At 47.5% G+C, this 27,865-nt stretch overlaps 3 protein-coding genes across 4 annotated transcripts in view; all 3 read right to left on the reverse strand.

The window, feature by feature from the left end:
• The window catches only part of trpm6 (transient receptor potential cation channel, subfamily M, member 6), a gene marked incomplete at both ends in the record, with an annotated part of 17,628 nt that extends 2,121 nt beyond the window's left edge, over positions 1 to 15,507 (reverse strand). The window contains 32 exons of the mRNA XM_084457481.1: positions 127 to 422; positions 778 to 843; positions 974 to 1,024; positions 2,486 to 2,597; positions 2,761 to 2,855; positions 3,076 to 3,565; positions 3,770 to 4,187; positions 4,629 to 4,761; positions 4,902 to 5,095; positions 5,351 to 5,465; positions 5,707 to 5,881; positions 6,286 to 6,537; positions 7,376 to 7,504; positions 7,709 to 7,852; positions 8,370 to 8,516; positions 8,770 to 8,998; positions 9,181 to 9,446; positions 9,660 to 9,788; positions 9,873 to 10,013; positions 10,192 to 10,245; positions 10,706 to 10,840; positions 10,925 to 11,025; positions 11,131 to 11,203; positions 11,343 to 11,466; positions 11,888 to 12,062; positions 12,172 to 12,346; positions 12,542 to 12,666; positions 12,877 to 13,090; positions 13,312 to 13,495; positions 13,712 to 13,750; positions 13,926 to 14,005; positions 15,460 to 15,507. Of these exons, the coding sequence (XP_084313607.1) occupies positions 127 to 422; positions 778 to 843; positions 974 to 1,024; positions 2,486 to 2,597; positions 2,761 to 2,855; positions 3,076 to 3,565; positions 3,770 to 4,187; positions 4,629 to 4,761; positions 4,902 to 5,095; positions 5,351 to 5,465; positions 5,707 to 5,881; positions 6,286 to 6,537; positions 7,376 to 7,504; positions 7,709 to 7,852; positions 8,370 to 8,516; positions 8,770 to 8,998; positions 9,181 to 9,446; positions 9,660 to 9,788; positions 9,873 to 10,013; positions 10,192 to 10,245; positions 10,706 to 10,840; positions 10,925 to 11,025; positions 11,131 to 11,203; positions 11,343 to 11,466; positions 11,888 to 12,062; positions 12,172 to 12,346; positions 12,542 to 12,666; positions 12,877 to 13,090; positions 13,312 to 13,495; positions 13,712 to 13,750; positions 13,926 to 14,005; positions 15,460 to 15,507 (5,109 nt within the window). The remainder of the gene's footprint in view (positions 1 to 126; positions 423 to 777; positions 844 to 973; positions 1,025 to 2,485; positions 2,598 to 2,760; positions 2,856 to 3,075; positions 3,566 to 3,769; positions 4,188 to 4,628; positions 4,762 to 4,901; positions 5,096 to 5,350; positions 5,466 to 5,706; positions 5,882 to 6,285; positions 6,538 to 7,375; positions 7,505 to 7,708; positions 7,853 to 8,369; positions 8,517 to 8,769; positions 8,999 to 9,180; positions 9,447 to 9,659; positions 9,789 to 9,872; positions 10,014 to 10,191; positions 10,246 to 10,705; positions 10,841 to 10,924; positions 11,026 to 11,130; positions 11,204 to 11,342; positions 11,467 to 11,887; positions 12,063 to 12,171; positions 12,347 to 12,541; positions 12,667 to 12,876; positions 13,091 to 13,311; positions 13,496 to 13,711; positions 13,751 to 13,925; positions 14,006 to 15,459) is intronic.
• A 4,165-nt stretch (positions 15,508 to 19,672) lies between these two features.
• carnmt1 (carnosine N-methyltransferase 1) lies at positions 19,673 to 23,771 on the reverse strand. 2 transcript variants are annotated; one of them, XM_084457091.1, is made up of 8 exons: positions 23,438 to 23,771; positions 22,671 to 22,866; positions 22,409 to 22,575; positions 22,128 to 22,268; positions 21,697 to 21,875; positions 20,876 to 20,989; positions 20,491 to 20,594; positions 19,673 to 20,371 (listed from the first exon to the last, which is right to left on the reverse strand). In XM_084457091.1, exons 1-8 carry the CDS (start codon positions 23,704 to 23,706, stop codon positions 20,180 to 20,182), a joined length of 1,362 nt encoding a protein of 453 aa, XP_084313217.1. In that variant the 5' UTR covers positions 23,707 to 23,771; the 3' UTR covers positions 19,673 to 20,179. The 2 variants fall into 2 exon arrangements, with proteins under 2 accessions (XP_084313217.1, XP_084313218.1); XM_084457092.1 differs by lacking the exon at positions 23,438 to 23,771 and having other exon boundaries at positions 22,671 to 23,402.
• Positions 23,772 to 23,899: 128 nt separating this feature from the next.
• On the reverse strand, positions 23,900 to 27,177 carry LOC311324602 (alpha-1-antitrypsin-like). Its single transcript, XM_084457094.1, has 5 exons — positions 27,036 to 27,177; positions 25,093 to 25,747; positions 24,694 to 24,961; positions 24,357 to 24,504; positions 23,900 to 24,173 (listed from the first exon to the last, which is right to left on the reverse strand). Exons 2-5 carry the CDS (start codon positions 25,739 to 25,741, stop codon positions 23,979 to 23,981), a joined length of 1,260 nt encoding a protein of 419 aa, XP_084313220.1. The 5' UTR covers positions 25,742 to 25,747; positions 27,036 to 27,177; the 3' UTR covers positions 23,900 to 23,978.
• Positions 27,178 to 27,865: the final 688 nt, after the last annotated feature.

Consider the following 27,865-nt stretch of genomic DNA (forward strand, 5'->3'; position numbering starts at 1 on the left):
AGGGACGGAAGTTACCGGAAGATTAGAAATGATGAGACACACACACAGGCAGGCAGACACACAGACACACATACATTACAACACACACACACACACACGCACGCAGACAGACAGGTTCGTGAGTACCCTGAGGCAGAGCTGGAGGGGGGTGTCGTTGTTGAAGAGTCTCTGCCAGGTGCGGACGACTTCGGGCCTGAAGGCCTTGACCACGTAGACGGCGCCTGGCCGGAGCACCGCCCCCTCGGCCCAGGTGCACAGCACGCGCGTGGCCCGCCGCAGCCCGCCGTCCAGCGAGCCCTCATTGGACAGGGGCTGCAGCATCGCGGACAGACCGCGCGACGACCACGAGGAAACGCCGCCGGCGCTGGAGGCGGTGTCAGACCCCGTCTCCTCCAGGGTAAAGACACTCACCTCCTCACCCGCTGTGGGGGGGTACAACAGAAGGGAAACATTTTGGGCACAGACAGACATCTTACCCAGCAGCGAGACAGGGGTGAAGGGGACAGACAGACAGCTTACCCAGCAGCGAGACAGGGGTGAAGGGGACAGACAGACATCTTACCCAGCAGGGAGACAGGGGTGAAGGGGACAGACAGACATCTTACCCAGCGGGGAGACAGGGGCGAAGGGGACAGACAGACATCTTACCCAGTGGAGAGACAGGGCCAAAGGGGACAGACAGACAGCTTCCCCAGCAGAGAGACAGGGGTGAGGGGGACAGACAGACAGCTTACCCAGCAGCGAGACAGGGCCAAAGGGGACAGACAGACAGCTTACCCAGCAGCGAGACAGGGGTGAAGGGGATGGTGTGGGCCAGTCTCATCAGGTTGTTCCTCTCCATGGCTGTCACAACGCACACAAACACACACACACACACACACACAGATGAGGATAGCTATTATTGTTGTTTATGAAATAACCATATACGGTACACTCAAGGAAGAAATGTTGGAGATCCCAGTGAGGAGGTTACCTGAGTAGTGAGGGTGCAGGTCTCCGGTGGACTGGTACGTGGAGCTCTTGGCTGACAGGGAAACCGCAATTAGAATGTTGACATGTACATAAGCACAGCCATTCATCCTAAAGTACGAGTACAGTACATGATGTTTTTACACAAAGGTGGCATTGCTTCGTACCTTCGGGCGCGATCCCACCTTGCACACTACAAGAGAAGAGTGTACATACAGTATGAGACGATAATTACTGTATATCCATCCCTCTATCCATTACTCCCTCTATTCATCCCTCCCTATATTCATCCCTTCATCCATCCTTCCATTTACCCCTTCATTCATCCCTTCATTCATCCCTTCATTCCCGTGCTGACTTACGAGGCCCTGTGGCTGTGAGACCTGGCCCAGCTGTTCCATACTGACTGGCTGGGGCTCCTGGAGTCCTACACACAACACACAACCAACACAACCGATCAATCAATAAACCAACACAACCAGTCAACCAACACAACAAATCAACCAACACAACCAATCAACCAATCAACCAATCAACCAATCAATCAATCAATCAATCAATCAATCAATCAATCAATCAATCGATCAATCAATCAATCAATCAATCAATCAATCAATCAATCAATCAATCAACCAACCAACCAATCAATCAATCAACCAATTAATCAATCAATCAAATGAGATTCCCACTACTCCACCAAGCCACTGTTTCTGATTCTATCCTCACTAATAATAAAGGCATGTCATTGGCTGTCAAGGTCCTGGGCTGCAGCACTGTTGAACCCAGTTGGACCCAGAAGGGTTCACAGTCACAGTCATCCATGATCGGATGGAATAAATAGGTGAGGATCAAATTGATAGACTGCTAGACTACGGATAGTAAATTGCCAGTTTAGGCCCATTCATACTCTACGCAAGCTACTGTACACTAGCGCCAGCTACGCAGGCTATGCGAGGCTACACAAGGTGACGCTGACACGTCCTTGTGAGGCAACGTGTCATGACAAAAATTGTAACTTTATGTGAGCGCAAGTGCTATTTCACGCAAACCGATAGCGTGAAATAGCACCAAAATACTTGCGTAGAGCCCGCATTCACAGCCGCGTTAGCGTAGTTTGCGTAGAGTATGAATCAGGCCTTTGGGAACCTTTAAAGTCTAGCTGTGTACCTACAGTAGGACTGGAATGATGAACTAATTAGCGCTGATAAGATACTGTAAGGACAAGTGATTACAAGAGTTCTAATGTACCTGTACTGGTTATAAATGGCGAGAATAATCTCGACAAAGAAACTATTCTATTCTAGGCACAATCAAGCTCACCTGGTGTGAAAGGGTTAATTTCTGGAACCATTCCATTGGCTCGAAATCTGTGACAGACATGAGAGGGTTGAGACAGGGAGAACCCAGCACGACAGGTCAACTCACACAAGGGATGGCAACACGCTCCACATGCACACTGGACCGTACTGTACTGTATGTGGAACACTACCGGGTACCGGACACACACAAAACGTACTGAGCTGGTTGAGGCTGGCAGAGGCGGACCAGCAGGCTGACTCCGCCCCCCTCCTCCCCTTTCCCCTCCAGCACGCGTCAGAGAGGTGGGACCGCATGTCCGCCTGTCTCACCTGGGGGGAGGGGGGGGGACGGTCAGTTAGTCAGCTGAGACAGACCAGACGTCCGGCACTCAGTTAAGATTCAATGCGGCGGCATCAACAGAAGTGGAACAGGAGATGAGTGAGCGAGCGAGGTTGGTTGAGACAGAGAGAGAGAGAGAAGAGAAAGCCGTACGCTGTCATCCTCCTCCTGGATCTTCACAGTCTTCTTATTCGGAGCCCGGGTTCTGCATCCGGAGGTCCCCCACGGCTCAGAGGACTGTGACCACTCTGGAGAAAAGGGATGGGGGGGGGGAGGGGTGCAGGTAAGGAACAGTTATCAACCATCTCAGTCAAACAGGAGCGGTTTCCTCCATGGTGGTGGGATTGCATCGTAGCAGAGACGACAAGAAATCAGACAATAGAAGCAGAAATCAGATAAAAGAAGCCCTTCCTCTACGCAAAGAGACAAAACTGTTCTATCTATTAGGGGGGCGGGACGCTACCCTACCTCTGCTCTTGCTAAGGCTCCTCCCCCCAGACAGGCCATCGCTGAGAGCGGGGAAGGAGACCTGCAGCGGGCTCTGGGGCGCGCTGGACAGCGCCATGTTCTCCACGCTGGCGGACAGAGAGCGGGACCGTGCGCCGGCGGGCTCCCTGGACAGACACGCCCAGCGAGGGCACTTCCTCGTCCTGCCCCACTGGCCGTGGCGCGGGGCTCCCGTCCGGCCGTCGTCCCCGCAGAAGGCGGGGTTCACCAGCCCCCCGGCGTGGCCCCCCCTCCCCGCGTCCCGGGGGTCCGACAGCAGGACGGCGCGGCTGGAGGCCCTGGAGGACACGTCGACGCTGGATGTCTTTCTGTCCCCCTCCTCCTCGTCCTCCTCCTCCTCCTCCTCCATGGAGATCCCCTCTTGGCTTGGGAACATCTGCAGGTCGCAGGCCCAGGGTTGGGTGATGGGGTGGGGGGAGGGAGGGGACGTGCTGTCCCTGAGCCCGCCCCCCTTGGGGACAGACAAGATAAGACAGAGCTTTATTCATCCACGCCAAGGAAATTGGTTAGAAGCAACAAAGCCACTAATATAATACATACTGTACACGCAGAGCCATACGAGAATAATACAGTGATAGTTTGGGTCAAATCCTGGTGTTTCTATCCGTGGAGATAAACGATCGATCATCTCTAGGACGGCGGCCAGAATAATAACCTCTGGGTCCTCAGGCTCCGCCTCCTCGGTACGCCCCGCCCCCCAGCCCCTACCCCCCCAGGCCTCCCCGTGCCACTCCAGCGACAGGCGCCGGCTCCCGGGGGCGTGGCCCCGCAGCAGGGACGGTGGCGTGCTGCGGTAGGCCTTAGGGGTCACGTCGCCGGCTCCTCCCCCATAGGCGAGGTCCCAGCTGCGGGGGAGGAGGCGGAGCGAGCGGGCGATTGGTCGGTGGTGGGCCAGGCGCGCCTGCTCCCCCCGCTGCAAGTTGACCGAGGCGGATAGGAGGGTGAGGGTGTCCACGGCCAGCGCTGACAGGTCCTGGAGCTGACCCAGCTGGCCGTCCAGAACCTGCAGGCTGTCCTGGATGAAGAGGACCTTCTCTGCAACCTCCCCCAGGACCGGACGCATCTCCTCAGCACTGCCACCCACACACAGAGAGAGAGAGAGAGAGAGAGAGAGAGAGAGAGAGAGAGAGAGAGAGAGAGAGAAAGAGAGAGAGAAAGAGAGAGAGACAGAAAGTCAGAGAGAGAGAGAGAGAGAGAGACAGAGAGAGACAGACAGAGAGAAAGAGAGAGAGAGAGACAGAGAGAGAGAGAGAGAGACAGAGAAAGAGAGAGAGAGAGAAAGAGAGAGAGAAAGAGCAGGGGGGAGAAAGAGGGGGGAAAGGAGAGACAGAGAAAGAGAGAGGGGGAGAGAAGGGGAGAGAGAGGGAGAGAGAGGGAGACAGAGATAACATCACTTGGAGGTAAGTCTATGAGTATCTGTACATGGGCATGGGGGGGTGAGTCTCTATGTTCTCCAGGTCAGGCAGGAGGAGGATCCGTGTTACTCCACGCTGATGGTCAGGTCTCGGTCTCACCGCTCAGACGTGGCTCTGACCCTGCTGATCTGGCTGCAGTGGACACTCTGGTTCTTCTCCAGGAAGTAGGCCAGCACGCACCTCTCCTCGAACTCATGCACCCTCTTCAGGTCCTCCCGGCACAGGTACAACTCTGAGGAGAGGACACAGACCGAGGCACGTGTGACGCGCGCGACGCGGGTTCGAGCGCGTTCGCCTTCGCTGGGCGCCATGATGAACACCGCGTGAATCTGCGCACAAACGGAGACGTGGAATAAAGGAATGCAGACTCACTGAGTCCAGAGTCTCTCTCCTGCTTGGAAGAGCCCCTGTGCCGCCGGTAAATGGAGCTGACACACAGGGTCATGTGACTGAGGATGCTGAGGGGCGGGGGCAGCCAGGGCTTCTCCTGATAGGTCATGATGTAACGGTAGCGGTTGTACTTCCACAGCTTATTGGACATGGACGTCATGTCGAAGTAAACGTTACTGTGGAGAGGGAGAGAAGCGGATGCAGCTATTAGCTCAGTTTGCAGCAACACAGTGAAAGCAATAGCTGCATATTACTCACGTAGTCTAGAGCTATATCCTAATAATATGTCTAAAGCTAAAGCAGTGATGTAAAAGGACAAAGTCAAAATCTTAACTCTGTTTTAGGTGCTAGAGCTGTACATAAAAGCAGGGAGTAGAACAGACATACAGTGAAAGCTTGGGTTTCAGCAGGGTGACGGAGCGAGGCCTTACTTGAAGAAAGCGATGAGGATGTTGACCATGATGATGTACTGGAAGAACAGGTACACAGCCTGGAGTAAGGGGGTGAGGAAGGACCCGGGAGGACAGGGCTTTCCTTTGGCACATGCTGTAAACACACACACACACACACACAAGCATGCACACACACACACACGCACGCACTCACACACACACGCACACACACAAGCACGCATGCACACACACACAAGCATGCACACACACACACACGCACGCACACACACAAGCACGCATGCACGCCACACACACACACACACACAAACACAAACACAAATTAGCACTTAGTAAACACAATAAGCAACACGAAAGATCTACTTGGGGCCCCGTACCGTCGATCTCCCCCGCGTACACCTCCCCAAACATCATCCAGTAGGGCTGGTTGACCACGTCTCGGGCCAGGCTCCAGGACGGCTCCTCGTCAGGGGACAGGATGGCCTTCCTGGACACCCCGAAACTCAGCAGCACGATGGCCATCATCACCACGATGCAGAACATGTTGCTGGTCTGGGCAGCAGAGTGGAGGTTTAGGGAGGTGAAGCCATTAGGCACTGGGATTTAACCCTTCAAATGTTAAATGCCCCCTGGGTAAACGATTTCCTACACGACTGAAGAAGAACTTTGGCTCGAAACAAGATGGAATCCATCTACTATACGGGAGCTACAGTGTGCGGATTCTTTTCTCTCTTCTGTGCTATGCTTTTAATCCAGCACCTAGTCAGAAGGTATTTTTGTGTCCGACTTTCCCCTCTACTTTGCAGTGATCCGTTGATTTTAGCGGACTAGGACCTTGAATGCATTCCAAATAATCATAAAAGTGGTTCAATAAAGCTTTTGTAAGAACACATTATCTGTTATTGAGACCCCAAGCAGGTCTGTAGCTAAATCAAATCAAATCAAATCCTTCTCACCATCTTGGTAATCATGGTAAGGTAGGGCCCGGCGTGCTGGTTGACCGCCAGCAGGTCCAGGACGCGGACGAACCAGAAGATGATGTCCAGGCAGTAGCTGATGCGTCCGGCGGTGAGGTAGGCTCCCCCGTGCCAGCGCAGCGTCAGCCCCGCCAGGAACAGCAGGATGGCCAGGAAGTCCAACACGTTCCAGTACTCCCCGAACCACACCTTCAGCTTCTTGCTCAGCTTCCTGGGCTCTGACATCATCACCTGGGGACAGAGATACGGTCCAGTGGTCAGTTTCACTGGTGACGAGACACTATCGCTCTGGTCATGGATAGACTCCGCAGGTCAGCCCTGCGCCAGCAGAAAGAGAAAGAAGAAGAAGAAGAAGAAGAAACTACAAAGATGGAGAAACAGAGGAGAAAGAGAAGAAGCATAACATCCTGTTGGACCCAGTAGGAGAGGTGGATTACGTGGTTTACACAGTAATCAAAACAGGAAGAGACAGAACGTGAGAACGAGAGAGAGATGGAGGGCAGAAGAGAGTGGGCGTAAGGAAAAAGGGACAGAAAGAAAGAAAGAAAGAAAGAAAGAAAGAAAGAAAGAAAGAAAGAAAGAAAGAAAGAAAGAAAGAAAGAAAGAAAGAAAGAAAGAAAGAATGAATGAATGAATGAATGAATGAATGAATGAATGAATGAATGAATGAATGAATGAATGAATGAATGAAAGAAAGAAAGAAAGAAAGAAAGAAAGAAAGAAAGAAAGAAAGAAAGAAAGAAAGAAAGAAAGAAAGAAAGAAAGAAAGAAAGAAAGAAAGAAAGAAAAACACAAGGTGACGCAGAGAACAAGACCACATCAGTCATCAGCAACAAAGATATTGTGTCAGAGTCCCCCCTGTGAGTCCAGGCATGGCCCCAGGGCCCCAGAGATACTGCCCAGATAGCAAGCGGATCTGGGCCATATACAGGCCAGATCTGGCACTTGTGGCTTAGTTCCGGCCCATATATGGCCCAGATCCGCTTGCTATCTGGGTGTAAGGCAGCAATATTTCCCAATCTCCCCTCTCTCCCTATCTCAGCACCTCCATGCTGCTGCTGGCCCTCACCTCTCGTATCTTCTCCAGGGCGGTGGAGAGGATGTAGGCGATGACCATCCACTCCTGTGGGCTGGGCTGGTCCTCCATCTTCACCAGGACCGTGTAGGAGAACAGCATGAGGAACACCAGGTAGGATATCTGATCCACATACAGGGACACATGAAGAACACATGCATGTCAACACACACAACACGCATGTAAAACGCTTTGTAGTTGTTTTTACATTTTTGATTGTATACATGTAGTAAGACTGTGTCATAGGGTCCCTTATATGACCAGATGCCAGTGTGTGTTAAACCCCAGTAAAACCTCAGTCTTGCAGCAGGACAGACGAACACTGACCGTGTGGAACCAGAACTTGACAACCGGGGCTGTGTAGAACTCGTAGAACCTCCTGGTCCAGAGGAGCCAATGGCAGGAGAGGGAGGAGGCGGACTCTGAGACAGGGCCCCTCCCCCTGCCGCAGGGCCCCCTCTCTACATCCACCACCCCCTGAACACACAAACACCACAACAGGACTACGCTGTCAACCAGAAAACATCAGGCGTGACTGATATGTTATATAATGACATAATATTGCTGATAAACGTTGGTTATGATATATGCCACAGCGGTAATACAGTGATAAAGTGAGATACTGACACAGCCTGTAGTCAAGACCACCAGGATTGGTGCTTAACCAACGACGCTATGATGCCCATGCCGTGTATAGTCATACTGTACTCTGTGGAGAGTGTACAGTTTTGATAGGTGCAGTCTCTATATCCTACTGTACATTACATACATCTAAACTGTATTCACTGTTTATGTAACCGAGTTCAAATTCACTCCATCCTTGGTATGAATACCGCCTAACTGCGCCATCGAACCACTGGCTTATTCAGCGGCATAACTGGCTAAAACAGTGATTATGAGAGAGTCTGAGGACCCGAGATCGAACCCAGCATGGGCAAGTGGGAGTGGTTACACTGTTCCATTTACACAATACACAGAACAGTTTTACGGTGTTAACCTTGGGTCTCGCCTCCTCGGCGTCCGCCGGCTTGGCTGTGTCCCGCTCAAACTGGGATTGGGGCACGTGGCACATCTGGGCGTGGCTCTTGAACTCCAGCAGCAGGATGGCAGGGGGCAGGAGGAGGCTCAGGATGATCTGTGGGAACGGATGTAGGGAGCGAGACTATGCATTTGAAGGCCTGGTGGTGCCGGCACATCAAACTGGAATGAAATTTAGTCGAAATGTCGACTCCTGACGCAGGGAACACGACCCTCGTCACTTTCACTCGCCTGTGGTTATGGCACTTTAACACAAGAGCACAGCTGAAGCACTTTGAACTTGACATCGCTTTATTCTAGAAATACCCTCCATGACATGCAGCCGCAAGTCACTTCCCCTTCCTGTCTACCTTGAGGCAGGAGTTCTTCCTCATGTTGAGGCGTCCGGTCCACAGGTCGGTCAGCAGCGTCTGGGTGCAGGAGTGGGAGACCAGGGGCCGCAGGCCGGAGGAGATGGCCATCTGCAGGCAGGTAAAGCGGCTCCAGCACTCCATCTCCGAGGTCAGCAGCTTCATGGCCATGCGCTCGTTCTGCCTGAAGGCGCAGTCCAGCACGTCCACAGCCAGCTGACCGAACTCACTGAGGAGAATAAAACACACACACACACACTCAGCAGGTAAACACACACAAACTAAATATACATTATGCATGCTACTCATAATGAACAAGGCCACACCTTCACTCCACTACAGGCTAGGAATCAGACATTAAAGTCTGACACACACACACAGGCAAACACACATAAACGTGTACACACTCACAGAGAAAACGTTTTGAGTTGCTCGGCTGTGCTGTCGTCCGTGTTGCTCTGGCGAGCCTCGTGGGCCATGGAGCGGTACAGCTTACAGGCCACCGTAGCCCTGGCCAGGGCCTCCTCGCCATGCTGCCAGAGGAAGAGTGCCATCTGCTGGCGCCTCTGCAGCACTGCCCACGCAAACAGGTCATTGAAGTTGTAAACGAACAGCGGCGAGTCTTCCCGCTCTGAGGTCTGGACCGCCCTCGTGTCCGGCGACACCACGCCTCTCTCCTGGGGGGAAGGGTGAGAAACCAGCCAATGAGGACAGTACTCTATGTAATAGGTGGGATTACGACCACCAATCCTCTGCATGAGAACCAATCATCTACTAACAGATCAAAAAGCCATTTAAAAAATCAGGGCTCTTTATTGCTGCCAAAGTTTTGGCTTCAGAGCAGGGCCACATCGAGCGTCATGGGTGGTGTGTGGCGGTACGAACGACACCTTGTGTCTGTAGGGCTGCGCCGTGCGGAAGAAGTGCGGGCGCAGGGGGCTGCCGGCGGGGTTCGGCTGAGGGGCACCACCTGCCCTCCTTGCTCGGGTCGGGGGCCCCGAACTGTCCCGTCCCGGCTCCTGTGCGACGGTCAGAAGCCTTGAGTCAACACGGGAAGCGGAGGAGTTCATGTGCACGTGAAACGAGCTGGAAGACTTCCTCACCTTGCTCTGGCCATGCAGACGGTTGTAGGCCGCCCGGAAGTGTTTGCGTGTGTACATGCTGCGATAGGCTCCGCCTATCAGATACTCAAGCACCAGCCCAACGTCGATGAGGGACACCCTGTACCCAACATGCAGATGGGTCTACACACACAGACAGACAGACATACACACACACACAAACACACACACACACACACACACACACTCAGACACACACACATACGCACGCATCAAATTGATAAAACAGTCAAAGGAAAAACAAATACATAAAGAAATGCATAAACAATGAGTTTGTCTGCCCTTCAATAGGACTGCTCACCTGTTTCACATCTTCCACAAGGTGTTTCAGGAAACTGTCTGTTGGTCCCTGTGGCTAGAGAAAGGAAAGTAAACCTGTTATCATCCCATCTGGAAACTTCTGTCCTCTAAAACAACAGGCTTGTGCTATTTACAAAGTCATTAAATATTGAGCATTATTTAAATATTCTGAAGATGTGAAGAAGACAGTGACAAGGCAGACCAACAGTAACTGGACCCCTTGACATAGAGCACTGTGATCTACTACACAACAGCACAACAGACAACAAAGCATGCATTTCAATCCTACGCATATATTTACTAGCGTGTAAGGGATCTTTATTGGTGCAAAGCAAACAAATGAATGGGACTACTTAGAATGCATTACTGTGATTGCAATTATGACCACAGTTATGGCAACTGTGAAATTGAGTTATTCACAGTAGCCTACCCTAAGGAAACAACGTAGAAAAACAAAGATACTCTTTTGTCATTAGGGAAAAGAACAGGGGAAGGGGAGAGAAAGAGAAAGAGACCGTGTTATAGAGCTCCTCCAGGCGAGCCACGGACAGGAAGTGGTTCATGGTCATGCCGTTGTCGATGAGCAGCTTGACAAAGTTCACGCGGTCCATAAGCAGAGCATGCAGCATGGCCTGCTCCAGAGAACCCACCTGGCGGACAGACACAGGCGGTTATCTACCGCACACACACACACACACACACACACACACACACACACACAAAGCCCATCCCACCTGCCATCGCTGGCCGTACACCAGGACGTGTTTCTTGGCTATGTCCGCCCTGTCCCAGGCCAGCGCCGTGCTGAGCTGCTCCGCCGCGGTGGCCTTGGTGCCTGTCAATCACACAGGCAGCCAATCACAGAGGGCACAAACACTTTGAAATATCAGACAGGGACCAATCAAGTCATATTATGTCAAACTCCAGAGGAGGGCGGTACCTTTGAGTGTTGCGGTCAGAATGGCTGCATCAGGCTCCTGGTGTTCCTCCGACTCTGAGTCAAAAATACTGATCTGTGTTTGAGACGGATGTGACCGTGAGAACGCAGTGAGGAACGAGTGTGTGACGTGGACTGACACGCCGAAGAGTAGAAAATGACAGTAAACACACTGGCATACAAACACGCACACACACAAACACACACACACTCACAGACTGCCTGTGGTCCATGCACTCCATCAGAAGGTCGTAAAGCTGGGCGGCCTCTGCTCTCTCCAGGCCAAACACACTCCCAATCCTCAATAGGAAGTCCTCCTGGATGTCAGCGTCCAGCTGCCTGGAGATACGCAACAGTCACACGCTTAAAGGTGGGGTAGGTAGTTTGACGTCAACAAGGCCTCCAATTGGTCATCTTTTTCAAAAGAACCCGCCCCTCCCTCCTGTCAATCATGGTGTAGTCCCTCCCTCCAAACATGACTGGTAGGTGTGGCGAGACAGAGACCCTGATTGGTCAATACATTTGGGCGCGGTGCATTCTTTGAATCCAAAATACAGAGGCAGCGGTAAACACGGAGATCCAAGTTTATTCTCAGAGCACTTCTGTTACTGATAGCTGAAAGGATATTATACCAATTTTACCAAATAAAGCCAAAATCAAACTATCTATCCCACCTTTAATCACAAACACTTCTATTCTGGAGTGCGGTGCTGTAACAGTGGAGCATGATAACAGGGACATGTTACGGCCGGTTCCGTACCTGTCGGTGGCCGTCTGCTTGTGCAGGAACGCCAGCAGGTCTGCCGCCCGGCCGGACCCCTCGAAGACGAAGACCGGCACGGGGGGCACGCTGCTCACGTACTCCAGCACCGCGCCGACCACGCCGGGGCCGCCCTCTACCACCACGCACACCGCCGGCACGCCCTGCTTCAACCCTGCGAGGGACAGCGAGGCTGAGAGATCAGAGCGCACACACACACACACACACACACATACACACACACACACACACACACACACACAGACGGACGGACGGAGACTCACTAGGATGGATCTTCTGCAGCTGGATGTGTCTCTCCAGTCTCCTCCTGAGACCCTGCTGGCAGCCATGTTTACCCAGAGTTCCATCGTCTACCAGCAGGAAGTGGGAGTGCAGTCCGTTCAGACAGGCCAGCTTGCTCAAGGGGTTTCCCAGCAGGGGCTGGTAGGGCTGGAGCACCTATAGGCCGGGGTCGACACAAGGGAGCTAATTTTTCATTTTGAAAACTGTACAGTATGCATGAGTACAGTACTAAATTATTACATTTTGCTATTCATATTAATATGAAAATGTATTTTGTGAGGTCAGCAATATATCAATACAATGTGAGGTCAGCAATACAACAGGATCAGAGAGGGTTGGGGCGGGACTTACATCCCGGCCTATGAGGTCCCAGTGGTTCTCGATCGCACCCCATGACGTGACCCCCACCGCATTCCTCCTCCTGGGGTCATGGCTGCCGTAGGCCTTCACCGCCTCACCTACATACCTGGACACACCTGGAGGCCAGGAGCAGGACACACACACACATATTTCAGATGAGAGTTGGGGTTACCAGCACGCGTGAACAGAAACACGCATACACCACACACACACACACACACTTGTATTACTTTGTTGTCTTTTGATGCTGTAACAGTGCATTTCCCCCCCGGGGATCAATAAAGTAATACTACGACTCCTACTACAACTACTACACTCATACACACCTGTGTTGATGCCGTCTGTGAGGATCCATGCTCCGGTGCTCTGGGCAGCCTTGACCAGGCCCTGGCCGAAGGCCTGTCTCACTTTGGGGGGAAGGGGGAAGTTGTCGCCCCCCCCGTGGACCGTCAGGAGTAGTTTGGGACGCTCCATCTGCCACTCCCTCAGCATCAGCTGCAGCAGGGCGTCTGCCTTGGCGTCCACCGCAACGCGGACATACTGCAGCCACCACACACACACACACACACACACACACACACAGGAGGTCCGCTGGTTTTGAAGCTGAGATACTCAAGGGTAGCTAGTGAGCCTGAGATGGAGCTGGAGCGCTACTCGATTACAGGACGACACACCATCATCTGTTGTCTATGATCGAGCGGGTCGTTTTTGCGGACACACTGTATATACACAAATACACACACACGCACACAACCACACACCTTTGCCCGGCATGCCCTTTTGGCGCTGTCTTGGAACTCGATGGTTCCGTAGGCGTCGGTGGCGCTGGCCCGTGTGTGACATTCCACAGACCAGTCTTCTTCTTGGGCCGCCCCGGGACACAGGGACAGTGGGGGCCCAGAGTCCAGCCAGGGGTGTTCCCCCACCAGACGGCCACAGCAGCATCTGTAGGGGAGGGGGGAGGGGGGGAGGGGCGGATGGAGAGACAGGACGGGGGTCTTATTCAACTATAAACACAACCGGACACACAAACACACGCACATATATCATTAAGTTACAAACAGACATACATACTTATGTAGGCTCTCTCTCTCTCTCTCTCTCTCTCTCTCTCTCCCTCTCTCATTCTCACACACACACACACACACAGTAAAATCCTACCTGATTATGTTTTGGCACACTTGACACACTGGAGAGCATCTGTAATAGACAGGAAACAGTGTGTCATAACTTCTCCATGTGGGCTCGACTGTTTTCCTGGAAGGATTTGAGCAGTTGCCAAACAGACTGCTTTTGGGAACTCATTTACCTCTACAGTATAACTTCCAGCATGAGTTCAACGAGTAATTTAACAATTCCTCTTATTCCAACTCACCTGTGTAGATCTCGACATGCAGGGATAAACTTCACACACTCTCTCTTGTAGAAGGTTTCCTCAATCCAGGACCTCCGTGACTGGAACAAGATACATCATCATGAGTTACACTGTTACATTACAGTGGGGTCTGGCAAGAATAGTCCTCTCACAAGTTCAAGCTCCAACAACCAGTAATAACCTTTTTGGAGAGCCTTGGAAGAGACATTTTTCTCAATGTTGTGTTGGTCTAACATTGGTAAGTGACCAAGAGGCTACTGTTGAACGAGTGGCCATTCACAGTCCATTTTGACCTTGGGGTACCTGGGGATTTCATCTTGTGTCTCTGTCTCTGTCTCTGTCTGTCTTTCTGCCTGCATACTGTAGCTTCTAAATATGGTGTTTCCTGTAGAACTATGCGAAAGGGGGATTTTTCTTTTGCAAGTGAAGAAAGGTGTTAGTTTCATATACGCATGAGGCCTTAGTTCATGTATGTCTTATGCAGGAGGGGAGTTTTTCTTCTCTTGCAGGTGACAGCTATGAGTGACGCATTTAGGTGGAATAAATAAATAATAAATACAACTTTTTAAAGACAAGAAGTTTTTGGGACATCCTTCTCCATCCAGCACTGCCTCCTCTCAGCTGTAACAGCACGTTCAACAAAAGGGTGAGTGACCTATTGGTTTAGGTATTCACTGGTAGCCCTACCTAGCACCATTAAGCCTTCTGGGACTTGTGGTCAAAAGTGATGCTGACGAGTATCACATACTAACCACAGACACCAAAAGAAGAAGCATATACGCCTTGCATTGGCACCTGACAAACTGTCTGATCTCGATGGTAGCAGAGCCAAGAACTCACTATTAGGGGTGTGTAATCGAGGCGGTTAACACTCGCTGGTGTCCTCTCACTATACCTCAACCTTCGGGTGAGATAAGGTGAGCACCGGAGAGAGCTCCCCGAGGGAACGACATTACCAAACGACAACTTAGAGTGGTGCTATCTTAAAAGTAGGCCCTTTACAGTCCTCGCCGGCAGAACCAAAGACCAAAGTTGGAATTAGCGCATTAAAGTCCATCAAGCCGGGTCTGCGGTCTTTCCAAGCATTAGTCAGAGGGTGAGAACAGTGAAATAGACTATTCTCTCAGATAGTTTTCTCAAGGAGTAGATGGTTCAATATGTCTGTTTAGGATAGAAACCAAAAGGTATGTCTGACAACAGTCAGGATTGATTCTTGTTAAAATAATATTTGAAGAGTCAGAAGCACCTATCACAAAGGTTTATCTAGATCCTAGTGACTAAAATAGGTATCACAAGTGGTGAGATGTTTTAGCATCACGAAAGGAATAGGATTCACTGTTTCTAAGTCTTGGTAGTGAGAGTGGTAACCTTATTGAATTTGGATATTGTAGGATTCCGTATCAAACCAAAACCAGAACTAATTCAATCTTGAACCGGCTATAGGATAAAACTCTAAATTAGTTTAGCTATAAGTAGCTTTTTAAGGTTACTTAGAATAACTAAAAAGGTGATAGTTATTCAAGACCAAGGTTACCGTGACAGGAATATCGCACCGGCGGTCCGTTGCGACAAATCCTCTCATTCTCACCAAGCGTTCCGTAGGCTACACTAGGCCTACACAAGAGGACAGAAAGAGGAAAGCAAACAGTAGGCTAGTCCACCTCCCCCCCCCCCCCCCCTCTCTCTCTCTTTCTCTCTCTCTCATTCAACGTCACTTTTGTCCTTTCATCACATTTATGTATGTTTCCTCAAATTCTTTGGGACTCAGTCTTGCTCTGGCTCTGACCAGACCTGAACAATGCCCCTATTGCAGTAAACAGAGTTTCATAGGAAACATCCCCTTCCTGTAGTTAATGGGGTTATTGAAGCCTTGTGCTCTCCCAGGGTCTGTGTAAACAGAGGACCCAACCAATCAGCTGGAAGATCAGGAGGTTTAATGCAGTTACCAAATTAACTAAAAATAGACACTGAAGAGCAGCCCATCCATTTGGAAAATTCAAGTCTTGAATGTGTGTGTGTTTATATTGAGTGCTTATTTTCATCATTTGCCTCGTCCCATGCACCACACAGTGACAATTAATGGGCGCCAGCTTCAATACGTGTGAAATGCAACAGATAGTGACGGATAAGAGTCACTCTACAGAAACGCACACTTTTGGAATTAGCAATATCTTGAAAAATGTTTTTAATTTTCCTACATTTGAACTTAAGTTACAATATTGCTTAACCCTTTGACTTTATGAATCCACATACATGAGAGCTTAATGTTTTTTTTATGGGCCGGGCAGCCTCAGCGGCAGTTTAGGGGAAGAACATTCTCTCACCAAATGAAGCCGCTTTCTGCAGATAAGAACACTACAATAGCATAATAGCTACATCCAATTCAATCTATTTCAGGACAACTTGGTGTCAGACAACAGTTTAGTATACAAGGGCAAGCTTACCATGGTAGGAGCTGAATCCATATGGGTCCTACAACTAGTGTGCAGCTAACACATGTATATTGTATACATGTACCTGACACAGGTAAGAACATTCCACACATCGTCCACCTCTTCTGCATTCTCATTGGCCTGCCCATCTAAGAGGAGGGGTTTCGATCAGGCCCTGGTCCAAGGGTCAGTCAGATTCTCTTGAAGAGACCTCGACAGGTTTGTGCTCAGTAAACACATTTAGCGCTTTCCCAATTCACAGCATACCTTCAAGAAATGAGACTAGCCCAGAATTCCTTGAACTATTTCCTCCTCTGGTCAATAATGCACCAGGCTGTAGAAAAGCGATTTTATTGCACAAAGAAACAGCATAACAAACATATGGTAATACCTGACCAGATATGTTACAACAGTGAATGCTAAGATACTCATGTCTCTCTCCACCTCTGCACAACATCCTAAACTTGACTGACTCAGCTACTCAGGTGAATCGATTAGATGAGAACCTCTACAGCTAAAACTGTCCATTTGAGGCCAAAACAAAGAAACACTGGGAAATGGATAGTTATAGATGCCTTCAGTATGCTGATCATGACATCATGAAAATGTACAGGATGATTAGGCCTACTGTTGTAACATCATTAGATAGTCCTAGATTGTCTATTTAACAAAAATGAAACAAGGGTCAATCAGTACAAACCTGTATGCCAGGGTACTATAGCTGAATTATTTAAACTCATTCCGCAGTGTAAATACCGCCCACCTGCGCAATCAAATCAGTAGCTTTTTCTGTGGCGTAGCTGGCTAAAGCGGTGTTTATGAGAGGTGGTCACTTGCGTTGGTAAGTCAGAGGACCCGAGATCGAACACTGCATGGGCAAGTGAGGGTGGAAGCGATAGGCCTACTGACGAGCGACAAAGTGACACGTGACACATAGTTAAAGCGATTCAATGAAGTTTCACTGTAAACTTGTTCTTTGTTTACCTTCAGATTTTCTCCCCTCCATAAAATTGTGTCCTTGTGTCTAACAAGTTAAATGCATTTAAAGAGTTTTTTTTTTTTGTTTATGTTTTTTTGTTTATGTTCAGAATGACACTGTTCAATGTTCAGAATGACATCTCGAGACAGTAGAAATGCAGAGTAGCAAGGTAAGTTGTATCCCATTGCACAAACAAAGCTTTCCATTGGCTTGTCGATATATAGAAACCTCTGGTTGGTCTAGAAACAAGGGGTGGGCTCTACTTGTAACTACGTTAGGCTTCACACTGCAATTTACAGTGCAGTATACATAACAACAATGATAAACATTCCATTGAATCCCTTTAAGTCTTAAGTCATCTCTTGCTTTGGGTTTTTCAGTCAGGAAGAACGACACCGATAGTTTATATAGTTTTGTCCTAAGCAAAAAAAACAAACAGAATATTTCGAATGTATTAGTATCTGGTATCAATAGTGAGTGATCATGTGTGGACAATAAAGACCCTTGAGGTCGAGGTCCAGAATTATATTGAGGCCTGTATGGAATGTATTATCTGGTATCAATTGTGGGTTATTATTGAGGACAGTTATGTGCATGACTAAGCAGTGAACTTGACATGTAGTAGCCTACATTCTGTACTGTAGTCTTTTCCTCATGTAGGATGGGGTTGGTGTTCAGTGAGGGTACTGGTGGATGAATCATGTCATATTCGTTGTGTCATATTTGTTTACACTTTTACTTTAGCACTGGTTATGCTCTTGATGCTTGTTAAGAAAGGAGATGCACTTATGATTTCTGACGACTACTAGTTCTCTTGACTACTTATGTTGAATGCACTTATTTTAAGTAACTTAGGATAAAAGCGTCTAAATGACTAATGTAATGTGATGTGTCAGTCTCAGTTTTTGTGCAGCTCGTCATGTCTCCATGACATCGGAAGAGCCCTCGTAGGCTGAGGTTCGTCTTTGGGGCTCCGCCAAGTGTTCGTCCTGCAGAAGAGACAGGTCCAGCTCAGGCAGAGGCACCCTCCAGTACTGGAACGAGTTGAAAGTGTTGAGATCTTCGCTTTCATCACCACCATTCTCATCTTTGTGTGTGACCTAGGGGCAAGGCAGAGTATAAGACTTCAGAATTCAGTTAATGAAGACAAGAGACCGACAGGAGTGTTATGCTGGGATTGAGGGTTGAGCAGAGACCTGAAAGTGTTGAAAAGAAAAGGTAAGTAAGGGCAGCCAGCGTGCAGCTAGCGACATCTAGTGGACAGAATCAAAGAGACAGCTGGCTGGCTAGGTTGAATAAGCTAACTAGGGATATGGATAGAACCAACGGTCTGACAAACATGCCTTTTGAATATGCATAATACTTACACGTTCAGGAGAACCTTGTTTGGAATTGGCGGTGTCCTCTCGTGCACGTTTCTTAGAATTTGCTGAAGTCGTCGAGTTTGCAAATGTAGAGCTCCTGTTCTGGAAACTTGCAGAACTGTTAACCAGCGAACCATCTGATACACCCACCTGACGGTCACTGGCTGTAATCTTGCGAGGTTGGATTATTTCTTTATGTTCCTCTTCATCTTCGAAATAAAACGCTCTCTTTCTGCAGCGACTACTGAACAATGCGAGCAGCGATGGCGGACTCACGCCCCCGACTGCAGCCATGCTCTCCAAGTGCGTATCAAAGCCGCGTGGTGAACCGAGGCATCTTTTGGGAGAAACGTTGTGAAACAAAACCTGCTCTGCTCGCCTTTTCGCCATGAATGTCACGGATGGAATCTTGTTGGAGGCAACAGGTGTTTACCACCAGTAGTGTAGTCGAAGGTATAGTCTACGGAGGTATGCAGTACCTCTTCTTTATCAACTGACAGAATACACTCACTTCTTATCCACTACTGACGTAAAAACTGAACGATTTCAGAATATCTGCTGTTACTTCTTCAGTCACCGTCACAACAGTACTATTTACCACCCTCATGTAACTGAACTGCGACATCCGTGATAGTCCCCGCCCAGTATTGCCGTCTATCGGCACTACCTGGTCACTACATGCACTCAACATTGGTGGTCACAAAATATGTAGGATATTTACACAAAATCTCCCCTTTACATTATAATCACTGTTATCTTCTCTTTCAACCCCCTCCCTAAATTACATGGTTACGTTTTGCTCCAAAGTCACAAATCATTTCGGGAAATTTATTAAAAACAAACCAAATATGCTATGGATGGATAAAACACACCTTGAACAAACATCCAAGGAGACAAAATTAACTCACTTCATGAAATGTTTGAAAAAGGTTGATGCTTTTATTACAGGAGATGCTAAAACTCACCCTGTGTACAATTCTAAAGTTTAAAACAACTTTTTTTTTTTCTTTGGACCTGGATCTTTGACCCATCAGTGGGACAATCACCATTACCAAAGCTCAGTATAACCAATACAGCAAGTTGGTCACATAACATATTTTAATAAATACATGTTGACGTATGAGGCAGAGATGAACAGCTTAGGTCATAGAGTTCTTCAGTCACTGTCACTCCGCAGTCCTGGCACTTGTTTGTGATTGGCTGAAGAGTGTACAGACGTCGTGTCTCCCTCGTAGAAATCAGAAGTCGGAATATTATATCCCTCTTCCACTTCTGATGTGGGGTAATATGAAATTCCCTATACCGCTCCAAGTATGAGGTGCGATCTGGCAGTTCCATCGATGAGATAATACAAAAGAAGAATAAACATGAAAGAAAAACAGTTGTCCATTCATGTCTTTCTGTAGTTCATTTCCTAGTTTGTTTTTTAAAAACTTGTCTTGGTCAAGCTCCTAGCTGGCTCTCCTTTGCTCAGTGATGTCACGTCAGGCTGTCGCCAAACTCTCGCCGTGGCGATGCCACCTGCTGGCTCTCTGGGACTCCGTTGAGACCACCGACATCGGCGTACAGGTGGATGGGTTTCCGTGCCACAAAGAGGACGCAGTCGTACAGGTACTTGAGCATTGAGCAGTCATTCTCTGTGTAGGTAGTCTGGACTGACTCTCTCTCCACCTGTGACAAAGACAGACATCTTGAGAAAATCTTGGGCAAAGTACAAAGTACTGAAATATACCGAAACACGCACTGGGGTGTATGTTACTGCTCGAGCCACGAGGTATATTCCTATTCACCTCCAAGTGGAATCCATATTTGATGATGGCTGTCCTGATGTCCTCGTAGCTGAGCTCGATCGACAGCTCATTGGCCATGTTCTCAAAGTGGTACAGCAGAGGACCTGGGCAACAGAGGGAACTCTTTGGTTATTGAATGTCCCAAGCACATGCATGCACACACACACACACACACACACACCACATCACCAACAACAAATAGAGAAGAATGACTGTGTTACATTCTGTGCTTGGAAAGATAGTTCAGTCACTGACAGTGCAATACATTTTCAGTTGTCTTATGTGATTAGTTATGAGGGAATATTTGTAAGCCACAGGCCAGTCAAAAAAGAAACTGACTGGTCAGTGTTGAGCAATATAGCCTGACCTGTCTGTTGGGACTCACCCAGATTAATCCAGACCCCTCCTGGTTTGAGAATGTTCCAGATGGTCTCGATGTAGTCGATGACGTTGTGAGCGGTGTCGATGAAGAAGCAGGTGGCCACACAGTCCCAGGAATCTGAGAAGGAGAGAGAAGCATCCTTAGACCTACTCTTTCATATGGTGACACAACTGAAGGCAGTTTGGTTGGTTGAAGTCAGTCATTTCTATTACAACCAGTCAATGATTATTGATTAATGAATATTGATTGTAATCTGTGGTACTGTTTTTTAGTTGTTGTAACCTGTTGTTACATGTTTTACAATTACTGTTTTGTATTGATATTTTAATTTGGACTGCAGGAAGACTAGTCCGTCGTCTTGTGCGTCGACTAATGGGGATCCATAATAAACAATAAACAATGATTAGTTGAATCCAAAGTGTAGTCCATGCCTCCTCAAGGAAAGGACTTTAAAGGAACATGCCAACTTTTGGGGAAATTAGCTTATTTGCCATCTTCCTCCTAGATAAGAAGATACATACCCTTCTCTGTGCGTGCAAAAGGAAGCATTGAGACCCGTTAGAGCTGTTAGCCTAGCTTAGCTGCAATCATTGGAAATGGATTGGCACCAGTTAGCCTAGGCTAACGGCTCTAACTGGTCTCAATGCTTCCTACTACACACACACAGAGAAGAATATGCATCTTCTTATCTGACTCGGTGGAAGATGGCAAATAAGCTAATTTCGCTAATTAAGTTAGCGTGTTCTTTTAAGATTCACATGACAATGCTTTGCAGTGTGATTGGAGGACTCTTAAAGACGGCCCATATCTGGCCCACCACTCACTAGGCTCGTTGTAGACTTCTTGGAAGTCCCCAGCAACCATGGAGAAGTCAGAGTCTGGCGGTAGGCTCTGTGGGTTGACATCAGGGAAGGTGATTGGTCGGGTCTGGTCAGATGATCTCTTGTTGTTGCTGAACTGATGGATCCAGGGGTACAAGGTAAGGGAGTTGAGCTTGTCACATCTGAGGACAGGGAGGAGAGTTCAAGGTTTAATATCAAGTCACTCATTGAACATTACAGTGATACAATTGACTCCTTTTTTCATCTTTATGAGCTGTTAATGGTTACATCTGCTCTCTTTTAATTTTTTGGTTCCTTTTTACTCTGCAAAGTATAATAAGGTTCTGCACTGTATAAAAGACTTGATAGGCAGTTAAGTCTAAACTTAAATTATTCAATAACACAGTAATAAGCTATAAGTAATTGTCTGATACCTGTTGAGGACAAAGTTAGAGGAGAAGAGCATGAAGAAGCTCCATTCGTTGCCTTGGCAGATGTAGCCCAGTCGAGCGATTTCCCACGCCAGACGGCCAAGCCCAGCCCCCGGAACCAGCACGCTCACCTTGGACACATCACTGCACATAAAACCAGCCCATCACTGAATGAACGCACACACACAACAAATGACATGTAGTCACAAAAGTGGAGCATTAAACAGCATGTATGTGTGTGTGTGTGTGTGTGTGTGTGTGTGTGTGTGTGTGTGTCTTCTCACTACTGGTCGCTGGGAAAGAGTCTCTGGACTTCCTGGATGAGGGGCAGGTAGCAGGAGTCTCTCTCTGCCTGGCCTGCCTCACTCCAGTCTCGTACAAACTGCTTGATGGTTGACTTGAGCTTGTCCATGTCGAACGTGGATGAAGGACGCACCTTCCTGAGGTCATCCTGGGAAGAGGGAGAGATTTCATCATCATAATTCACAGCTTGTGTGAAATGTCAGTGGGTTATAAATACGAGTACAGTATGTGACCAACACCGACCTCTTCCCCGTACTCCATGTTTTCGAACATGTGAATGCAGTTGAGCACGATGGCCTGCAGCACCTCCTGGTTGTGGTCCACACAGCACTGGATACGGGCCAGGTTGGGCAGGACCCCTGGCAACAGCATCTGGTGGTGCTGCGGAAGACTCCGGAACTGTCGCTCTGCGCGCTTCACACGCTCCTGGACATGGAATCTGGTAAAAGTAGTCAATATTTTGTTAGGACACAGAGCCCAAATATTTTGTTAGGACAAGCTACCAGGTAACCAGGAAAGGAAAAAAGGAAAAGGAAGGGGGCAGTGTGAATAATGCAAAGGAGGAATGGATTGGGAAGATAATACAGTTTGTGAAGGGAGAAATTGAGTAAGGGAAGAAGATGAAAGGATTATGCGATGGATTTATTGTAGTACGATATTAAGTTATAATAATGTTAGGTATGTTAGTTAGTTATAAAAGAGAAAAAAGCAGGCTAGCTAGCTAACTAAAACTATTTAGCTATGCAGCCAACCACCCCCAGCTGCTCACACCTCACCAAAAGTTTTTTTTTTTAATTAAAATTTAAAAAAAAGAAAAAAGAATATTAAACAATATCAGTAAACACTAATAAGCTTCAAATGCACTGTTCATATAGCACTCAAAATAAGGAAAATTACAAGCCAGATTGTCTAGGTCAAGATGCTTTGTTTTGACAGCTAGCTACCTAGCTAGTTGCTAGCCCTTGAGACAGTCAATCATTTGTGCAGCGTTTCATTAACGTTACGGCTACCTGTAGTATCTAAACGCATCGATCACTTTCCAGTAGTGTTGCCTTTCGAGCCTTGCCTCCTCCTCTGGTGTACATTGCGCCCTTTGTTTATGGAAATAGGTTTCTTCTTGCTCTCCATCCGTTACTAGCTCCCCCGCTCCTTCGGCCATGTCTGAATATAACCTACAGACCGAAGCAATCAATGGGCGAAAAAAAGCTTGAAACAGGAAAATAAATCGATCCTGCCTAGTAGTTCCATTCTGTTGTGTCCCCGTTGTGTCTGCAGGCATGGAAGTGACGGGATCCAGTTTATCCTAACTATAAATTTCCTGAACTTTTCATACATGGATATTGGATACATAAATGCAGTATTAAGAATATATAATCGCTGGTGGTAATAAAGCCTATTAGCAATTATTATATAATATTTTCTATGGCTCAAACTGATGAGATGCAGAAAGGATCACACACAAACAACACAACTTGAGTTTACATTTTTACTGTACTTCATATGAGTGCATACGAGTATTTCCTTGAAAAAATAGCTGTGTGCCCACTGATTTCATTCCTTTGGGTTGACAATCTTGCCCATGAAGAGAATACTGTCGGTCACAGAGTCAATGACCAGGACCATGAAGGGCCGGTCGAACTTCAGTTCTGGGACATATCTGAAGGAGTATGGTATGAAGCCCACTCCTGTAGCAGCTGCAGCGGTCGCTCCAACCTCATCCACATCTATGGTGGCTTGGTGGACCACCTGAAGATGAGGCAAGCAAGCAGCACAGTGAGATATGACTTATCTCTTCAGAGTGGATTCTATTTTGTCAGATGTTACAAAATCGAATTGCCTGCCAAAGACATTACCATGCTCAAATGATTGCATATTACAGTATATTTTCCAGACTATTTTACCATCTTTATCCATGTTTAAACTCCTCACCTTAGAGACCTTCACCTTCAGACCCGCAGAAATGCCACTGAAGTCAGCTGCGTCAGTGAACATGTCTGCCATGCCCATCCCACTGAGCACATCCTTGAGGGAGTACGATGTTTTGATGGAGAACTTAGGAACAGCTAACTTGTACTCCCTGCAAAGAAAAACAGACCTAATTAATTTCACATTCAGGTCCTGTGCCTGGCATCTGTGCCGTGCATGCATTCAGACCAGCAGCTTGAGAGTGTAACACACACACACACACACACACACACACACACACACACACACACACACACACACACACACACACACACACACACACACACACTCCAGTCTTTACCTGGCCTTCTTCCACCTGCGCCACTTGGTGACATGGTCCTTGCATATAACCTTCTCCAGAGTGGCAAGGCCTTTCTCAGGCAGGGCCAATATCATGGAGTTGGAGTCATCGTAGTTGAGGTGGAGGATAGTGGTGCTGATCTCCTGGTCATAGTAGGTGCTGAACTTATCTTCCACATGCATCATCTGGACCAGAACATCAGTTTGGTCGTCCACATGGAATGTCTCCTCCTCGGTGTCCCTAGGGTCAAAGGGAATCTCCCATTTTCCTTAATAAGATAGAAGAAAATAATGGAACCGAAGGACATTTTAGAGGAGAGAATAGAATATGGGCAAGAGAGACCTATCTAACACTGTCCAGCCAGTGGAAAATTGTTTGAACATTAAATCACCCCCCTACCCTTGAAGTAGATGTAACTGATTAGGTACATGACGGTGGCTGGGTCCAGGTCTGTGACCAACTTGTCTATTTTGCCGCCAGTTTTCTCCTCCACATATTTATTAATTGTGTCGGTGGCCTCTGCAGTCTTGGTGAAGTCTATGTTGAAACCGTCTGAGAGGTAGAACTGCTTTAAGGTCCCCAGGAAGTCAGGGCTGACCTTGAATGTGTTGTGAAGGTACAGGGCACCCCCTACAGCCATGTCTACAGCAGACTTGGGGCGGGGAATGGTGAGGAGAGTCTGGAAGGCCTCGTCCACCATCTGCTGGGTCAGCAGGGTGTTGTTGAAGCCCAGGCCGCTAAAGAGCTGCTGGTGGGTCTGTCCCCTGGCTCCCACGGACAGTGCAGCCAGGGCGAGGGTCGCGCTGAACGGCGAGAAGAATACATTCTTGCCTTGGGTGTTGGAGGTGGTAAGTTGCTTGTAGAGGCGGAACGCAAACTCAGCATTGCCCTTCTTCACCAGTAGAAGGCTGCTGTTGTTGTCTTGGTGATGGTGATCATGCCCATGTCCGTCGGGGTGATTTTTGTCATGGTGACCCTCATGGTGATTTCCTTGACCCAAGTAGAGAACTGCCGATATGACCCACAGACCCAGGGCTGTCTTCATCATGGCACACTAGCATAAAAACATGGTGTTACTAAAAACATTTTCATTACATTGTAAAATAATAACACACTAATTAATGAGAATTGAGACGAATGATGTCCTGACTTTAAGACTAGTTTGGCTATAAAATGAACCTTGCATCATTTTTTTGGTGTTTGAAAATTACATTTAGAGGAATTATGCAAGAACAACCTCTGTCTTTTCAATGTTCCATATATTTTTCAAATTAGTACAGTATGTCAGCCAACTACCAGGAAATGCCCTTTTCATGGAAAGAGAATTACAAGGTTAATAATTTTCAAAGTACGCATGTAAACATGTTGTCCCCCACCCATTATGCATGTTCTCTTGTGGTAACCTCTCAGTGACTCTGTGACCTCCACTCCCCCCTCCACCCCCTACTCAATGCCTCCATCTAGTAGGCAAACAAGTCCATGTACCTGTATGGTCTTCAGTCCAATATAATGAATGTTGAAACACTGTCATATCTAGGACTTCTAAACAACTCAAGCTCTGCTCTCTGCGGATGTAGAAAGTACATGGTTTCTTGAGTAAACTTGTCTGAGATTATACTGAGACACCAAGCATAGTTTATGTAAAAATCAAAATGTAGTTGTCAATTGAAAGACTGATGCACTGACGCACTGACACACGACATGAACTGGTCAACTTAAAGTCCCCCCACTTCGGCTGTAGCCAGGTGGGGGACAACTAAGTGGCCTTAAGCCTATGTTTATTGTAAAAAATAAAAATAAAAAGCAGGCCAGGAAGGAGGTTGATGTGTTTAAAAACATATCAAAATTGTAAAGAAATGCGCACTAGAACAGTTAAACAGGTAAGGGCAAGGGAGGAATATGGTAATTGTATTATCGGACAAACTATCATCAGACCAACTATTCAGAACTGCTATTCAGAACTAAATAATTATTTGATCATTTAGATAATATACTGTCTGACATACTTGATTTTGTTTTGAAAGTTTGTCCAAGACCAAGAGTTTATAAAGTTTTAATGTTCATAAAGATTATAATTTTGACTAAATTAGACAAAGAAAAAATATGATAGGCAAAATTCCTGTTTGGCCTTTTTTTCTCCCCTTTTGACTATGGATGTTACCCTCAAAGGAGTAGTCGTGAGACAGTAGATCTTCCAAAGCAAAGTCTACAAATGTACTGATACCTCGCTTTAATTTGGCAAAAAACATGTGATCATCCAAACAAACCTTCATTAAGTCAGGCAAGCATCTGAGAGTGTTGCATTTAAAGCGAAAGTTTAGAATAGGTAGCTCAATACTTACCCTGACCAGACAACAGCTTATACTGTAGCTCCTCTTCCTAAGAGACAGAGTATATATGATAGGGAGATGTCCTTCATTTGGGGCTCTGGCCAAGGGGAATGAACTTGGACATGTTTGTTTGGTACCACCAGCTTAGCCTCCATATTTGTCCTGAGTAATGATTACTGATCAACATGAGCTCTAACCACAGAATCACAGTGTAGTTCTTCAATACACTGAGACACAGGAGTGATCCTCAACAAAGAGGTTGGAGAATTCTTCCTGCAGTGTTATCATAAACAACTGCTACAAAATGGTGAAATAATCATTTTTAATACTATCTGAATAGCGTTGTGGAAAACTACACTTCTGCTTGTGCTGTTTCAGTCAATTCGCTTTCTTTCAAGTAGATTACACATTCTAAATACCACTTCAACTAAGACAGATATGCACTATTTTTGTCAGAATTCCAACTTTAGAGTAAATGTTGATGCAGAGAAGATAAATAGCAGCCAGTGATATTTGTTGTAGACTTTGGACCTTTTAACAAGCTCCCTTTCTCTCCCTGTACTGTTATTTATTTATTTTGTTGTTCTTGTTTGCCTTTTTCTGTATGGTGCTAATAAAAATCAAATCAAATCAAATCAAACAATATGCAGATTAAAGCAACACAGCGTTTTCTCGGAACTGCGCCCCCACAGGCTCTGCGAGTAAGTGCACTGTCCTACTGTCATAAAGTTATTAGGACTGCTGCTCTGTGCGCTTCACACTCTCCTGGACATGGATTCTGGTCATAGTATTCAAATATTTTGTTAGAACACAGAGCCCTGTTCATTGGCAGATTACTCAAA

Source organism: Borostomias antarcticus (assembly GCF_949987555.1).
Source record: "Borostomias antarcticus genome assembly, chromosome: 23".
NCBI lineage: Eukaryota > Metazoa > Chordata > Actinopteri > Stomiiformes > Stomiidae > Borostomias > Borostomias antarcticus.

What these genes read in the sequence shown, in the direction of transcription:
- carnmt1 (XM_084457091.1), bottom strand. Translation starts at nt 23,706, where the DNA reads ATGCCTGCAGACACAACGGGGACACAACAGAATGGAACTACTAGGCAG. An exon ending in CTCTTTCCCAGCGACCAGTA is followed by an intron (nt 22,269 to 22,408) that starts GTGAGAAGACAC and finishes TTTTATGTGCAG; the next exon opens with TGATGTGTCCAAGGTGAGCG. An exon ending in AGGGGTCTGGATTAATCTGG is followed by an intron (nt 20,595 to 20,875) that starts GTGAGTCCCAAC and finishes TCTGTTGCCCAG; the next exon opens with GTCCTCTGCTGTACCACTTT.
- LOC311324602 (XM_084457094.1), bottom strand. Translation starts at nt 25,741, where the DNA reads ATGATGAAGACAGCCCTGGGTCTGTGGGTCATATCGGCAGTTCTCTAC. An exon ending in CAGTTACATCTACTTCAAGG is followed by an intron (nt 24,962 to 25,092) that starts GTAGGGGGGTGA and finishes TATCTTATTAAG; the next exon opens with GAAAATGGGAGATTCCCTTT. An exon ending in TGAAGGTGAAGGTCTCTAAG is followed by an intron (nt 24,174 to 24,356) that starts GTGAGGAGTTTA and finishes CCTCATCTTCAG; the next exon opens with GTGGTCCACCAAGCCACCAT.